This window comes from Hypanus sabinus, chromosome 9 (assembly GCF_030144855.1).
Source record: "Hypanus sabinus isolate sHypSab1 chromosome 9, sHypSab1.hap1, whole genome shotgun sequence".
Classification (NCBI taxonomy): Eukaryota; Metazoa; Chordata; class Chondrichthyes; order Myliobatiformes; family Dasyatidae; genus Hypanus; species Hypanus sabinus.
This window is the reverse complement of record NC_082714.1, coordinates 107,496,503-107,512,611: the sequence shown is the minus strand read 5'-3', so window position 1 is coordinate 107,512,611 and position 16,109 is coordinate 107,496,503. Positions and strand designations below refer to the sequence as shown.

The 16,109-nt window shown below is 41.5% G+C and overlaps 1 protein-coding gene across 1 annotated transcript in view; it reads left to right on the top strand.

The window, feature by feature from the left end:
* The window catches only part of LOC132400104 (piezo-type mechanosensitive ion channel component 2-like), a 237,667-nt gene that overhangs the window by 180,027 nt on the left and 41,531 nt on the right, over positions 1–16,109 (top strand). Inside the window, exons 36-37 of the mRNA XM_059981180.1 lie at positions 13,258–13,420; positions 14,571–14,699. Coding sequence (XP_059837163.1) covers positions 13,258–13,420; positions 14,571–14,699 — 292 coding nt within the window. The remainder of the gene's footprint in view (positions 1–13,257; positions 13,421–14,570; positions 14,700–16,109) is intronic.

Sequence of the window (16,109 nt, the reverse complement as noted above, 5' to 3'; positions counted from 1 at the left end):
ATAATTTCAACTGCATACTACCAAAACATGAATGCCTGACTTATTCCCTTTACTTTTACCATGCCCCGACTCACATGACTGGTTACCATAATACACAGAATAAACACGCAATGCAGAATACAATGCAGACAGATAACAGATGTGTGACTCCTACAGTCCCTGTTAGATCAGTCTCTACCTCCGCAGGTTGAGAACAGATAGAACATAGAACATAGAAAACCTACAGCACATTACAGGCCCTTTGGCCCACAATGCTGTGCCGAACATGTACTTACTTTAGAAATTACCTATGGTTACCCGGAGCTCTCTATTTGTCTAAGCTCCATGTCCTTATCCAGGAGTCTCTTAAAAGACCCTATTGTATCCGCCTCCACACACTCACCACTCTCTGCATAAAACTGCGCCCTTTCATGTTAGCCATTTCAGCCCTGGGAAAAAGCCTCTGACTATCCACACTATCAATGCCTCTCATCATCTTATACACCTCTATCAGGTCACCTCTCATCCTTCGTCACTCCAAGGAGAAAAGGCTGAGTTCACTCAAACTATTCTCATAAGGCATGCTCTCCAAACCAGGCAACATCCTTGTAAATCTCCTCTGGACCCTTTCTATGGTTTCCACATCCTTCCTATAGTGAGGCAACCAGGACTGAGCACAGTACTCCAAGTGGGGTCTGACCAGGGTCCTATCTAGCTGCAACATTACCTCTCAGCTCTTAAGCTCAATCCCATGATTGAATAAGGCCAATGCACCATATGCCTTCTTAACCACAGAGTCAACCTGCGCAGCTGCTTTGAGCATCATATGGACTCAGACCCCAAGATCCCTCTGATCCTCCAACAGTCTAGAGTCTTACCATTAATACTATATTCTGCCATCATATTTGACCTACCAAAATGAACCACTTCACAGTTATCTGGCTTGAACTCCATCTGCCACTTCTCAGCCCAGTTTTGCATCCTATCAATGTCCCACTGTAACCTCTGACAGCCCTCCACACTATCCATAACACCCCCCAACCTTTGCATCATCAGTAAATTTACTAACCCATCCCTCCACTTCCTCATCCAGGTCATTTATAAAAATAATGAAGAGAAGGGATCCCAGAGCAGATCCCTGAGGCACACCACTGGTCACTAACCTCCATGCAGAATATGACCCATCTACAACCACTCTTTGCCTTCAGTGGGCAAGCCAGTTCTGGATCCACAAAGCAATGTCCCCTTGGATCCCATGCTTCTTTACTTTCTCTATAAGCCTTGCATGGGGTACCTTATCAAATGTCATGCTGAAATCCATATACACTACATCTACTGCTCTTACTTCATCAATGTGTTTAGTCACATCCTCAAAAAATTAAATCAGGCTCGTAAGGCACAACCTGCCTTTCACAAAGCCATGCTGACTATTCCTAATCATATTATGCCTCTCCAAATGTTCATAAATTCTACCTCTCAGGATCTTCTCCATCAACTTACCAACCACTGAAGTAAGACTCAGTGGTCTATAATTTCCTGGGCTATCTCTACTCCCTTTCTTGAATAAGGGAAATACATCCGCAACCCTCCAATCCTCGGGAATATCTATTGTCCCTATTGATGATTCAAAGATCATTGCTAGAGGCTCATCAATCTCCTCCCTCACCTCCCATAGTAGCCTGGGGTATATCTCATCAGGTCCTGATGACTTATCCAACTTGATGTTGTCCAAAAGCTCCAGAACATCCTCTTTCTTAATATCTATACGCTCAAGCTTTTCAATCAGCTGTAAGTCATCCCTACAATCGCCAGGATCCTCTTCCATAGTGAATACTGAAGCAAAGTATTCATTAAGTACCTCCGCTTCCATACACACTTTTCCACTGTCGTACTTGATTGGTCCTATTCTCTCATGTCTTATCCTCTTGCTCTTCACATATTTGTAGAATGCCTTGGGGTTTTCCTTAATCCTGCTCACCAAGGCCTTCTGGCTCTCCTAATTTATTCTAAGCCCCCTCCTGCTAGCCTTATAATTTTCCAGATCTCTATCGTTACCTAATTTCTTTTAACCTTTCGTAAGCTTTTCTTTTCTTCTTGACTAGATTTTCAACATTTGTACACCGTGGTTCCTATACCCTACCATCCTTTCCATGTTTCATTGGAGCGTACCTATGCAGAACGCCACGCAAATATCCCCTGAGCATTTGCCACATTTCTGTCATACATTTCCCTGAGGTCATCTGTTCCCAATTTATGCTTCCAAGTTCCTGCCTGATAGCTTCAGATTTCCCCTTACTCCAATTACACACTTTCCTAACTTGTCTGTTCCTATCCCTCTCCAATGCTATGGTAATAGAATTGTGATCATTATCTCCAAAATGCTGTCCCACTGAGAGACCTGACACCTGACCAGGTTCATTTCTCAATACCAGATCAAGTACCGCTTCTCCTCTTCTCTACATATTGTGTCAGGAAACCTTCCTGAACACACCTAACAAACTCCACCCCAGCTAAACCCCTTGCTCTAGGGACATGCCAATCAATATTTGGGAAATTAAAATCCCCCAACACGACAACCCTGTTATTATTGCACCTTTCCAGAATCTGTCTACCTATCTGCTCCTCGATGTCCCTGTTACTATTGGGTGGTCTATAAACAACACCCAGTCAAGTTATTGATCCCTTCCTGTTTCTAACTTCCACCCACAGAGACTCCATAAACAATCTCTCCATGACTTCCTCCTTTTCTGCAGCCGTGACACTATCTCTGATCAACTGTGCCATGCCCCCACCTCTTTTGCCTCCCTCCCAGTCCTTTCTGATTCATCTAAAGCCTGGCACTCAAAATAACCATTCCTGCCCCTGAGCCATCCAAACCTCTGTAATGGCCACAACATCATAGCTCCAAGCACGCTGATCCACGCTATAAGCTCATCCGCTTTGTTCGTGATACTCCTTGCATTAAAATAGACACATCCCAAACCATTAGTCTGAGTGCATCCCTTCTCTATCATCTTGCTATCCTTCATCTTGCACTGTCTACAAGCTTTCTCGATTTGTGAGTCAGCCATCCCATCCTCCTACAGTCCTTGTTACATCAGTCTCTACCTCTGCCACTTGCAGTATGGTCCGGGCATTTACCACTCTGTGCTTTAAAAACATCTACCTATGGCATCTCTCTTCAACTTTCCTCCACTGGATATCCTCTGGTATTGGGCATTGGTGCCCTGGGATAAAGACTCTGTCTGTTCAGTGTCCCTCATAATCTTATACATCTCTATCAAGTCGCCGATCATCCTCTTTTGCTCCAAATTGAAAAGCCCTTGCTCCCACATTCTTTCTTCATACTCTCTAATCCTGGCAGCATCCTGGTAAATCTCCTCTGCACGCTCTCTAAAGCTTCCACATCTTTCTAGAATGAGCTGAACAAAACTGAATACTCTAAGTGTGGTCAACCTGAGCCTGAGTCTCCAGAGGGTTCCTGAGCTGTAGAAGATGTCCTGCCTCGTTCCTGTACCGAAGATGCCACGCCCCAGTGGCTCCAATGACTACAGATCAGTGGCATTGACCTCCCACATCATGAAGACCCTGGAGAGACTTGTTCTATTTCCACTTGGCATGATTAACATTATTATTTAATTATTTATGGTTTTATATTGCTATATTTCTTCACTATTCTTGGTTGGTGCGGCTGTAACAAAACCCAATTTCCCTCGGGATCAATAAAGTATGTCTGCCTGTCAAACTCCCACCCCACCCCCGGGGGTAGGGGCGATATAGCCCACTTTGGGAACCACTGGTATAGCTGAACAACTTGAGTTTTGAGTATTCTCGTTACTAGTTTCAATCAAGAGGGTACTATGTTGAGGGAAAGGCATCTTCAGAAAGCAGATATGCCAACATCAAACATCGAACAGTACAGCACTGTGTAGGCCCTTCTGTCTGCAATGTGCTGAACAGTTAACCTACCCCAAGATTAATCTAATGATTCCCTCCCACATAGACCTCTTTCATCCATGTGCCTATCTAAAAGTCTCTCAAATGTCCCTAGTGTATCTGCCTCTACCTCCACTCCTGGCAGCACATTCCATCCACCCTCCAGTCCCTGTATAAAGAAAAACCTACCTCTGACATCCCTCCAAACACCTTAAAATTATGCCCTTTCATGACATGACCAATCCCTGTCTTGGTTTTATTTTCACTGGTTTTCATATAACAATAACTTTATGGCACGAGGCAGACCTTTTGGTCCTCTGTATGTCTGCTATTCCTTTGAGCTATCCAATTAGCCCCTGCTCTCCTGCACCAAAGCATCTCTGCGTCTTCAAGTCAAGTCGCTTTTTATTGTCATTTTGACCATAAGCTGCTGGTATAGTAGACAGTAAAAACGAAACAGTGTTCCTCCAGGACCCTGGTGCTACATGAAACAACACAAAAACTACATTAGACTATGTAAAACAACACAAAAACCACACCAGACTACAGGCCTACACAGGGCTACCTAAAATGCACAATAATTAATAAATAAACAAATAATAAACAAGATAATAGGTACAGTAGAGGACAAATGTCAATATAATAATAAATGTGTGTTTTTCTGGGCAGGATGCCAGGATGAATATGCCTCTGTTGAGCTGCTGTTGGATGGCCAGGTAGTGTTTAATCTCAGACAGGGTCTGCACATGAAGGGTGTCAATTTAGATACAGCAGGGATTTGCATCTTGGAGTCAGAATTATGGGAAGAAAGAGGCTGTTCAGACCAGTGAGACTGCACTGACCAACAACCGCCCATTTACAGTAATCCTCCATTAACCCCTTTTATTAATTCTCACATTGCCATCAAGTCCCCACAGATTCACCACTCACCCGTGCACTAGAGGCAATTTAGAACGGACAGTTAATCCACTGACCCGCATGTCTTCGAGAATCGACAGGAAGATGGACGAAACTCTGATGGTCCCAGGGAGAATGTACAAAATCTATAGACAGCGCCTGAGGTTGGGATCGAATCCAGTTCACTGGCACAGTGAGGCAGCAATCCTACTAACTGAGTTATTGAGACATCACTAAATGAGCAACAGGCAAAGAAAACATTCCTCCCAGAAAATAGATCATGTAGTTTTCTATTTGAATTTAAGGCCTTTATGTATAATTCCAAAAGCAGAACATGGAGCAGGACTGTCAGCCACAACATTGTGCTGAACTAATTACAGTAGTAATTAACTATCTAACTAAATTCGACCCTTCTGCTAACACAGCGTCCATATCCCTCCATTCTCTGCATTTTCATGTGCCTAGTGAAGAGCCTTTCAAACAGCTCTCCACGACTGCCCTGGCACTCGCCAATCTCTGACAAAAAATGATCATCTTGCAGCTTCTGAAATTTGACTGGCATTTGCAGCCAGGTGGCACTCTGGCCACTGGAGATGTGTGAGGTGACCTCATTTGTCACCCATCGCTCTTAGAAGGAGCCGAAACTGGAAGGTCACTAGCCACCACTGAGAACCGTGTTTTCACTCACTCAGCTCAATTCACTGCAAGTCAACTGTTTAAAGGTCAAGTCACAACACTTGACACTTGCCCGTAGAGTGTGCTGCAAGGAGCTGGAGACGATGGATCCTTAGGGAGGCTGCTGGGTGAGGATAGATCACAGCTGAGTGGTTTTGCCTGAGATAGATGCAGAGTGGAGCTTCCTGTGGACCCCGAGGGAGGTAAGAGGTAAGGGCTGTTGCTCAGGCCCATCCAAGAGTGGTCAGGGAGTTAAACTCTTTGTCCTGGGGTATCCTGACAGGGTCCGTGTAGTGTGGTTTCTCCTGTGGGTCAATCCAGTACAAAGGGGGTTACTGTTTAATTAGTACGGGGTTGCCGACAAGATGGAGGTGAACCAATATCTTTCTCTCTGAAGATTATGAGTCTCTCTTAACATAATACATAGATCAGTGCAGATGCTTTGGCCCATGATGTTGTGCTAACCATTTAACCTACTCCGAGATCGTTCTAACCCTTCCCTCCCACAGAGCCTTCTTTCATCCATGTAAAGAGTCTCTTTTTTTTTGTAATATTTTATTGAAGTTCATCATCAAACAAACATTTCCATAAGATGTATTTCAGACATTGTACATATATATCATATAATCATATATATCACAAATCTCCACAAAGTATTTATCTGAAGTATACACTTATAGAAAAGAGTGGAAAGAAAAAACAAGCAAAAGGAAAGAACTATGTACAAGTAGGGAGTGATTTTTTTTTACAACAGATTCATTGATTTGTGAGAATAAAATCAGGCCCATGAGGCATTATGTAGTTAAACCATTTTTCCCAGTATCAATCAAATTGTTCCAGCTTATGATTAACAGATGCTGTTATCTTCTCCATTTTGTAAATGTCCATTGTAATTTCCATCCATGTATTTAAAGTTGGGCACTCCTGTGATAACCATTTCCTAGTAAGCGTCTTTTTACCAGCCACCAACAGCATATTCATTAAATATTTATCTCTTTTCATTCTTGAGCTATATATCTAAAATATATGGTCTTACTCTCTAAGGGTATTTCACATTTAAAGATGTCTTGCAGGGCATTGTGTATCCCCTTCCAACAGTTTTTGATAACAGGGCAGTCCCAAAAAATATGATAATGATTTGCATTTTGATTTCCACAATTTCTCCAGCAAACAGGGAGGTTACTATCATAATGGGATTTCTGAGAGGGTGTAATAAAATATCAAGTTTTTCCATCCAAACTCCCTCCATTTCTGTGAACTGGTACACTTCCATTGATGCCTCCATATTGTTGTCCATTCTTCCTCAGATATAATTATCCCTCCTTCCTTCTCCCATTTTGTTTTAATGTATGAAGTTGAATGTATTTTAAGATTTGGCAACCCCTTATACATGCTTGAAATGATTCTACTACCATTATCTGAATTATATGTTTTTCTAAAGAGCTCTATCAAGCATGTACTTGCCTTGCTTACATTTTTAAGCGTCTTATTAACATATTGTCGCATCTGTAAATACCGATAAAAATCTTGTTTTTCTAAAGTGTTTCGCTTTAAGCATTTCAAAACTGAACAGTGTTTCTTCTTTCATTATGTTGCAAAGAACTGTTATTCCTTTAGCTGTTCAGTCCTTAAATCAAGCATCCAATTTATTTGGTGTAAAATCCGAGTCATATGCACACCATTTAAGAATTGCAATATCTCCCTCTAGATTATATTCTTTTATAGTAGTTTTCCATATTTTAAGAGTCAATTTCACCCATGGGTTATCAATAGTATTTATGTACCTTTGCAAGTTGTTATCAGCCAAAATTGCTTGTATGGGGATGGGAAGTACCCACTCCTCAATGTTTTTCCATTGAGCATCATATGATGGGTTGTACTAACACATCACAATTCTCAACTGTGCTGCAAAATAATAATCTCTAAGGGAAGGTAGGCCCCATCCCCCCTTTTCCTTTGCTAATTGCAAAGTTTTGAGATGAACTCTAGGCCTTTTACCTTGCCAAATATACCTTGATAGCATCTTGTTCCATTCATTGAATTGACTTTGATTAATCTCCATTGGTAGGATCTGAAGGAGATATAACAGTCTGGACAGTATATTCATTTTAATAGACTCAATCCTTGAACTGAGACTGAAAAATGGAATCAGCTTCCATCTTGCCACATCCTCAATTTTTTATATAAAGGCTGATGATTACATTCTGATAATTTTGCCAAATCTCTTGGCCCAATTTTTTGGCATAATTTTGGCCCAAATATTTGAAAGACTGTGTGTGCCATGCCTAGGGGTATCTACTTTCAATTTCTCTTGGTGGGCTATATTAATATGAAAGTAATTGGATTTTATCTATGTTGATCTTGTATCCTGATAATTGACCATATTGTTCAAAGGATTGCATCAATTTAGCTAAAGAGTATGTTGGTTGCCCTAAATAGATCAAAATGTCATCTGCATAACAAGCCAATTTATGCTCTGTCCCTTTGATAGTAATTCCGCTGATATCTTCATTTTGTCTGATGTATTGAGCTAATGGTTCCAGATATAACGCAAAGAGTAGTGGTGACCATGCACAACCCTGTCGTGTGCCCTTTTCTAGGGTAAGACTATTTGATAAATATCCATTGATTTTAATCCTAGCAGTAGGATTGTCATATAGTGTCTGTATAGTTTTAATAATTGTGTCTTGGAAACCAAATCTATGTAAAACTCTGTAAAGAAAATTCCAATTAATTGAATCAAATGCTTTTTCAGCATCCATACTAATCACTATTGCTTCGATTTTTGTATATAATCCATAATGTGAAGTGTCCTTCGTATATTGTCTTGTGTCTGGCGTTGTCGCATAAAACCTGTCTGATCGTTAGGTATCAGTATGGGTAGAAACTCCTCTAATCGTTTGGCCATGATGGAGGTAAATAATCTATAATCTAGATTAAGAATGGATATTGGTCTAAATGACCCGCATTCCATTTTACCTTGCCTTCTTTCGGTATAGCTGAGATTATCGCTTCCTTCCAACTAGGTGGCATTTGTGCCTTTTTTAGAGCCCAGTTCAGTGTGGGGAGTAAAACAGGAATTAACTCATTTTTAAATTCTTTGTACCACTCTGTTGTATACCCATCTGATCCTGGTGACTTGCGTAACTCAAGCCTACTAATTGCAGCTTTTAATTCAACTTCAGTTATGTCAGCAGTCATCATTCTATTTTGTTCTTCGCTTAAATTGGGTAACTCTAGAGAATTCAAGAAGGTGTCAATTTGGGTTATGCTTCCCCCTGGAACTCTGGAATATAGAGTTTTGTAAAACACTTCAAAAGCTTCTTGAATTTCACTTAGCTTATTTTTTTATCATTTTCGTTCTTGAGTCCCTAATTCTATGAATTTTATTTTCTGCTATCTTTTTTTTCCATTTCCATGCCAGTATTTTCATAGATTCTGATCCACTTTCATAATGTCTCTGTTTCAGAAACATTAAGTTCTTCCTGATTTCTTGCGTAACCAAACTATTAATTTAATTCCTAATTCTTTTAACTTCCCCTAATGTAACCTGTGCCAAATTCAATTTGTGTTTTTTTTCTCTAGTTCCTTCAGCCTATTTTGTAATTCCTCTAATGTTTTATTCCTTATTTTTTTCTTATATGAAGATATCGCTATAATTTTCCCTCTTAAGACCGCCTTCAGAGTATCCCATAAAATGGGAGGTGAAACCTCTCCATTATCATTAAATTCTAAGTAGAGACCAATTTCTTTTTTAATTTGTTCCTTACAGTACGGATCATTGAGTAGACTGGAATTTAGTTTCCAAATAGTATTCTTTGGTTGTAGGTCAAAATCAATAGATATATAGAGAGCAAACACGTGGAAATTTGCAGATGCTGGAAATTCAAACAACAACACGCATAAAATGCTGGTAGAACACAGCAGGCCAGGCAGCATCTATAGGGAGAAGTGCTGTCGACGTTTCGGGCCAAGACCCCCCGAAACGTTGACAGCGCTTCTCCCTATAGATGCTGCTTAGCCTGCTGTGTTCTACCAGCATTTTATGTAGGTGCATGGTCACTTACATCTATTGTCCTAATTCCACAGGTGTTTATTTTGTCTTTGTCTTTTTCAAATGTTATGAAATAGTCTATTCTTGTATATACAGAATGGGGAGCAGAATAATGAGTGTAATCCCTTCTGTCGGGGAAAAGGTCCCTCCATACATCAATTAAACCAACATCCTCAAAAAGTGTATTAACTTTCTTATGTGAAGATTTTGTTTCAAAGGTTTTTCTATTGGAAGAGTGCAAGTTTGGTTGTAATTGTAAATTTAAGTCTCCCCCACATATCAGGAGACCTTCTGTTTCCATTACCATAATATCAGTAACTTTCTGAAGAAACCAATATCACTTCCCGGGGGTGCGTATATATTCAATAGAGTAACTGAATTTCCGTCTATATTCCCCCTTACCAGAATATATCTGCCCTCTTTATCTCCCATTTCGAATACTTTTCAAAATTTAGCTTACTTGAGATAAGAATAGCAACTCCTCTCCGATGTCCTGATTTATATGAGGAGAAAAACAAATTAGTGAAGCCCATTCTCTTTAGTTTTTTATGCTCATTATCACTTAAATGAGTTTCCTGTAAATATACTGCATGGGCTTGATCTTTTTTCATTTTGGATAAAATTCTCTTACATTTGATTGGATTTAATAGCCCATTGACATTAAAAGAAATGCATTTTACCTTGTCCTTAGCCATCTGTATTTATCTGTCAATGTATCATTGAAATTAGAATAAAACTTAATCGATCTACTCCCTGAACAAATAAGAACCAAGAAACGCAAATAATAACAAAAATGGCAACAAACATGTGATTCCAAGGCTGAGGTCTCTGGTAGATGACCCTGCGTTGAGCTAGAGGAAATGTCTAGCTGTGGGGGATAACCCCTCCTACTTGTGAGGAGGGCCCCCATTGCAGTATTCATAAAAGTCAGTGAATAAATCCATTACACAGAAAAGATTCCCCTGTGTACTCCTCCTATATATACATACACACACACATACACACACACACACACACACACACACACACACACACACACACACACACACACACACACACACACACACACACACACACACATGCATTACATACATACACATATATGCACACACACATATATATATATATATATATTCTCATTTTGGTGGGGAAAAAGGAGTAAGTGAACGAATAAAGTATAACAACTAGGTAATATAAAATCCACATTATAATAACTATTTGTTGAGATAGGTATATCACCATCGACTTTTGCTTCCGTTTAGCTTCTCAACATTTTAAAAGTTATCCAAACCTTATGTCTCTTCTGAAGGGGGTGAGGACGGTCTTTGGGAAACTCCCGGTCTCTTCCTGATATATTTCTCTCGACCTCCTCCCATCTCCTGCCTTCTCGATTCTCGCACTATTTCCCAAGCGGAGCAGGATAATTCCTCTGCCAGGCTTTCCCTTGTTTTGATCATGCTGACGGGCAACCCTGTGACCTTCATGTCTGTAGTCGCCTCTTCCACTGTCTGTTACAACCGAGTCCTGTCTTCATAAAACAATCCAAGTTTAGCAGGGTACAGAGTTTGAAATCTAATCTTTTTTTGCTTTAGTACTCGCTTTACTTCACAGTATTCTTTGCATTTCAGCAGGACTGCGGGGGTGGGGGGTAATCTTGGTTGAGGTATATTAATTTATTGTCTAAAAACACTCTCTTCTTACCCCAGGCCCTTTGTAGAATCTCCGCCTTGGTGCTGTACCGAAGGAATTTAATTATTATTGAGCATGGCTTATCTTGGGTAGACTTCGGGACTAATGCGCGGTGGGCTCTTTCGACTTCCAGCTCCACAGCCCGGGGGAAGATCCAGCGCATCCCGCAGTAACTTTCCGACAAACTCCATCATAGACAAGCCCTCTGCTCCTTTGGGAATGTTGTAGATTCTGATATTTTTCCACTGTGATCTTCCCTCCAGGTCAAGCAGTTTACCTTCTTGGTGATTTAATATTTTTATTGTCTTACTCAGTATCCGTTCCACGTTTTGAACACAATCTTTCACCTTCTCAATTCGAGTCTCTGCCACCGCTAGTTTTTAATTGACGCTGGCGTGCTCTGACTTAATATCACGGAGCTGCTGCTTTATTTCTTTCTGAAACTCCTTTATCTCTTTTAGAATTTTGATCTTATTTGCTGCTTTGCCTGAACGAGGCCCAGCGTCTGCCTCGCTAGCACGCGGTCGGGTAGGAGAGCCCCTCAATGAACTCCTTTCGGAAGCAGGCTCCGCAGTGTTGCTTTTTAAATTTCCATTCTTTTTCCCCATTCTTGCCCCTCTTTTCAGTTCAAATATTTTTTGAAAAATATTATATTTGATGGGTTAACGGGGCTTAATACACGTTTTTCCGGAGGAGCTAGTGACTTAAGCTGCCATTCTCGACGATGACATCACCCGTAAAGAGTCTCTTAAATGTCCCTAATATATCTGACTCTACCACTGCATTTCATGAAGCCACTGCTCTCTGTGTAAAAAACACTTAACCTTTGGCATCCCCGCTCTACTTCCCTCCAATCAGCTGAAAATTATGCTTCCTCATATTAGCCATTTCCGTCCTGGAAAGATGTGTCTGGCTGACCACTTGATCTCTGCCCCTTATCATCTTGTACTCCTTTATCCTTCCTCACAAAGGTCTGGAGGCACTGTATAGTATTTGAACATCTTTAAGGCAGATGTAGATAAATTCTCAATGCCAAAATCAAAGTAAATTTATTATCATAGGGAAATGAAGGTTATCATGGATAGATCGAAAAGTGGTGGCTCAGTTACCCCCAGATGGCCATGATCTTATGGTACATGTCTGAGTGACAGAGTAACCATTCCTACTCTCTGTTCGTGTGTATAAGGCACACTGTGTTCATCGTACCCGCCTTGTATTTATACAAACAGCGCACTAGTGAGGTAATGGAATCTGTTAAATTGGTTTACTGTCGACACATGCTCCAAGATACAGTGAAAAATGTTGCTTTGCATGTCATTCCCTACAGATCACTACATAACATCAGTACATCGAGGTCGTACAAAGGAAAATAATAATAAAAAGCAGAATGAAGTGTTACAGAGAAAGTGCAGTGCAGGCAGACAAGGCCATGATGAGTAGATCATGAGGCCAAGAGTCCATCTGATGAACAAGAGACCTGTTCAATTGTCACATGACAGCAGTGTGGAGTCTCTCCTTCAGCTGGTAACATGAGCTTTTGGGCTTTTGTATCCTCTGCCTGATGGGAGGGGGCAAGGAGAGAATGTCCAGGCTTAGTGGGAGTCTTTGATTATGCAACACATTCACTGATAATTTTGGGCTGATTTCTACTTCCAGCGATCAGCAGGTTGTAGAGAAGCAGACACGAGGAAATCTGCAGATGCTGGAAATTCAAGCAACACACACAAAATGCTGGTGGAACTCAGCAGGCCAGGCAGCATCTCTAGGGAGAAGCGCTGTCGACGTTTCGGGCCGAGACCCTTCGTCAGGACTGTCCTGTCGACAGTGCTTCTTCCTATAGATGCTGCCTGGCCTGCTGCATTCTACCAGCATTTTGTGTGTGTAGAGAAGCAGCTTGGGTTTAGTGCTTCTGTTTCACAGAGATTCGGTTGGAGGAAATAGTCACTTTTCAGCTGAGCAGATATGATCTGGACAGGGTGATCTTTCTCTTCGATTGCTCATGATCCATCTCCTTTGTTCTCTGACAGCGTCACGGTCTGTGGGATTCCAATGATTCACAGAAGGAGCAGAAACAAGCCAAAGGAGAAGCGAAGAAAGAGAACGGCTGCACTGAGAGCACAGAGGACAAGGCAAGGGCCACAGGGAGGAAAGGCGCTTCCAGGCACTTGTCAAGACGACTGGACAGGGGAGGTGAGAAAACGAGTTTGGACAAATTAAGGACAGATCAATCCAGGAGCCCTCTCTGTGTGTTCTCTCTACACTGGCAACTCAGCAAGACCTATCAGAAAAAAACTTCCTTTTTCCTCTCCCTCCTCCCCCCCTTATTTCCTCCCATCCTCTCCCTTCCTTCTTCCTCACCCCCACACTCCTTCCTCCCCCATTCCCCCTTTCCCCTCACAGCCTGCACACACAATCACTCATCTGTAACTCACTCCCTGTCACCTCCACATCCCTCACTCCCTCACACTTTGCTCATTGACTTCACTGGCCTGCCCAGCCCAGTTTGGACACTCGGTCTGTCACTCACACAGCTCAGTCTCGCCCTCAACAGGCCCCTTGTCACTCCACACGCACGTACAGCCATCCACAATCATTCACTTGAACTCAGGCCCTTCCCGGAGCCGAGTCAAACCCCCCCTCCCCCCCCCCTTGGCCCACCTGTTAAAGCAGATTATTGCTCGTTCTGGTCAGTTGCTGGTCATGAACTTCTGCTGTGCTCCAGTTAGAGGTTGTATTTTCCTACACTCTAACACTGACTGCACCTTGAAAACAATTCATGAATTGTGAATTAATTTGGATAATTCCGGGATAAAGGAAGCTTTCAGGGATATATTTTGGAGATCAAGCAACAGTGATTAAAGGCCACTGATGGGGTTCAAACGTGTAAGCGCCGAAGAATGGGAGTGAGTGTAGACCAGACACTCGGACTACTTCTCCACGTCATGTGTGACCTGATGCTACATCCACTTTCTGGCCCGATCCCTGTATCCCTCATTTCCCTATTGATCTCAAACTTGATCTTACACCATGGCAAAGCATCCACAGCCTCTGAATTGGAGTGAGCTGAAAATCTAGAGCCTCTCAGTTCTCAGTCCCAGAGCTTGAGGCAATGACTCCTGGATTTAATCAGGTACATATTGGCCTTGGTGATGGCAAACGAGAGTGCAGTTTCAGGAGAGTGTTTGAGCCGAACAGGGCCAGCTGTGACTAATTGAAGAGACAGGCAATACCATATGTTGCCAAACCCCCGCACGAGTAGGATGAGATAGTGTTGTAGAGTGAACTGGTGGAATATTCGTTACTGTGGAAATGAGTCACTGACATGTTTCTCTTCAGACAGAACAAAAATTTCAAAGCGATCGAAAAAGAAGAAAAGGCGACAACCAAGGTCGTGCAGTGGGTTAAGAGAAACCATCAAGGAATGGATAAGGGAGAAAGGGCGGAAAGTGAAACAGTACATCATCATCCTGTAAGCATATCCTGCTGGTTTCTGATATGAACGGTAGTTTGAGAGTCTGCCCTAGCTTGAAGTGTGCACACACTCTCTGAGACTACAAACTGGCTTTTCAATGTGTGAGGGATATTAAGGGAGCTGATGAGAATGAAGGGGCTAAGTTGCAATAACCTGATTCCATTTATTGGATCTGGAGATGTCCTCTGTTAACTTTCAAGAGTGATAGAGCGAAAGGTTTGGCATGATTAAAAAGAGTGAGAAAGTATTATGCATCTTATGTTCAAAAACATTGATGTGGGGGACATCCCCCATAAAGTGATTTAATGAAATTGTTCATCATGCCTTGCGATACAAGTGAGCGAGAACAAACAAACACATTTCTCAAGAAATCAGCAGCGAAGAACGCAGTCAAATACTTTAATAATATTTACTTCACGAAGTTCAAACATAGTTGCTGCTTGTTTTGAGGTTTCAAATATGATGGTTCAACATGGAAAAATCACTCAGTGATGGGGAATATGTTACAGAATCACGGCTAGATTGTGTTCCTTTCCTATTTGACATTTTTCCAGAAAATGAAAAAAAAAATCAGTGCTTTAAGGATTTGCCAGTGAGCATTAGCAGTAAAAGAAAGAATATTAATGATCAAAACCAAAATTGCAGAACAACTAACAAAAAATATTAGTTCATGTGAATTTCTTTCCATTCGGCTTGAGAGCGCTGATGTTACATCATCAGCAAGACTAGCCATCATTGCCAGATTTCATAGGAATGATAAAATATGCGAAGAACTGGTTAACTTAGGAACATTACCTGAACACACCATTGTTCAGGTAACAACATTGGGTTGAAATACTGTGTCTTGAAAAAATATTCAGTCTCCACAACTAATTTCACATTTTACTGTCTCATTTGAAGTTGGATTGTACATCATGTTAAATCAAAGGGAAAATTCCAAAACCTGTCTACAATTTACTAAAAATTAAAAACAAAAATTGTGAGGCTGATAGAGTATTCATCCCCTATGTAATCTCAGGTGCCAACTCATCCAATTTATTTATGTTGAAAATTGGAGGATCTCCTGTTTCGATGAATTCATCAGAATAAATACCCCCTCTCTCTGTAAGGTCCAACAGTATGGTAGATTTTCAATGCACCAAACCAAAATGAGGACAAAAAAGCATGCAAAACAAGTCAGGGAAATAATGGAGAAGCTCAAGTCTGGGGAATGATAGAAGACCATCTCAAAGGCACTGAACATACCTCGAAGCTCAGTGCAGTCCATTGTGGGAGAAGTAGAAAAAGTATGAAACCCCACACTGCCTCGGTCAGGCCACTCTCTAAACTTAGTTGCTGGAGAAGAATGAAACTTGTGAGAGAGGCTACTGTGATGTCAACAGTCACTGAGCGAGCTGCAGAAGACAG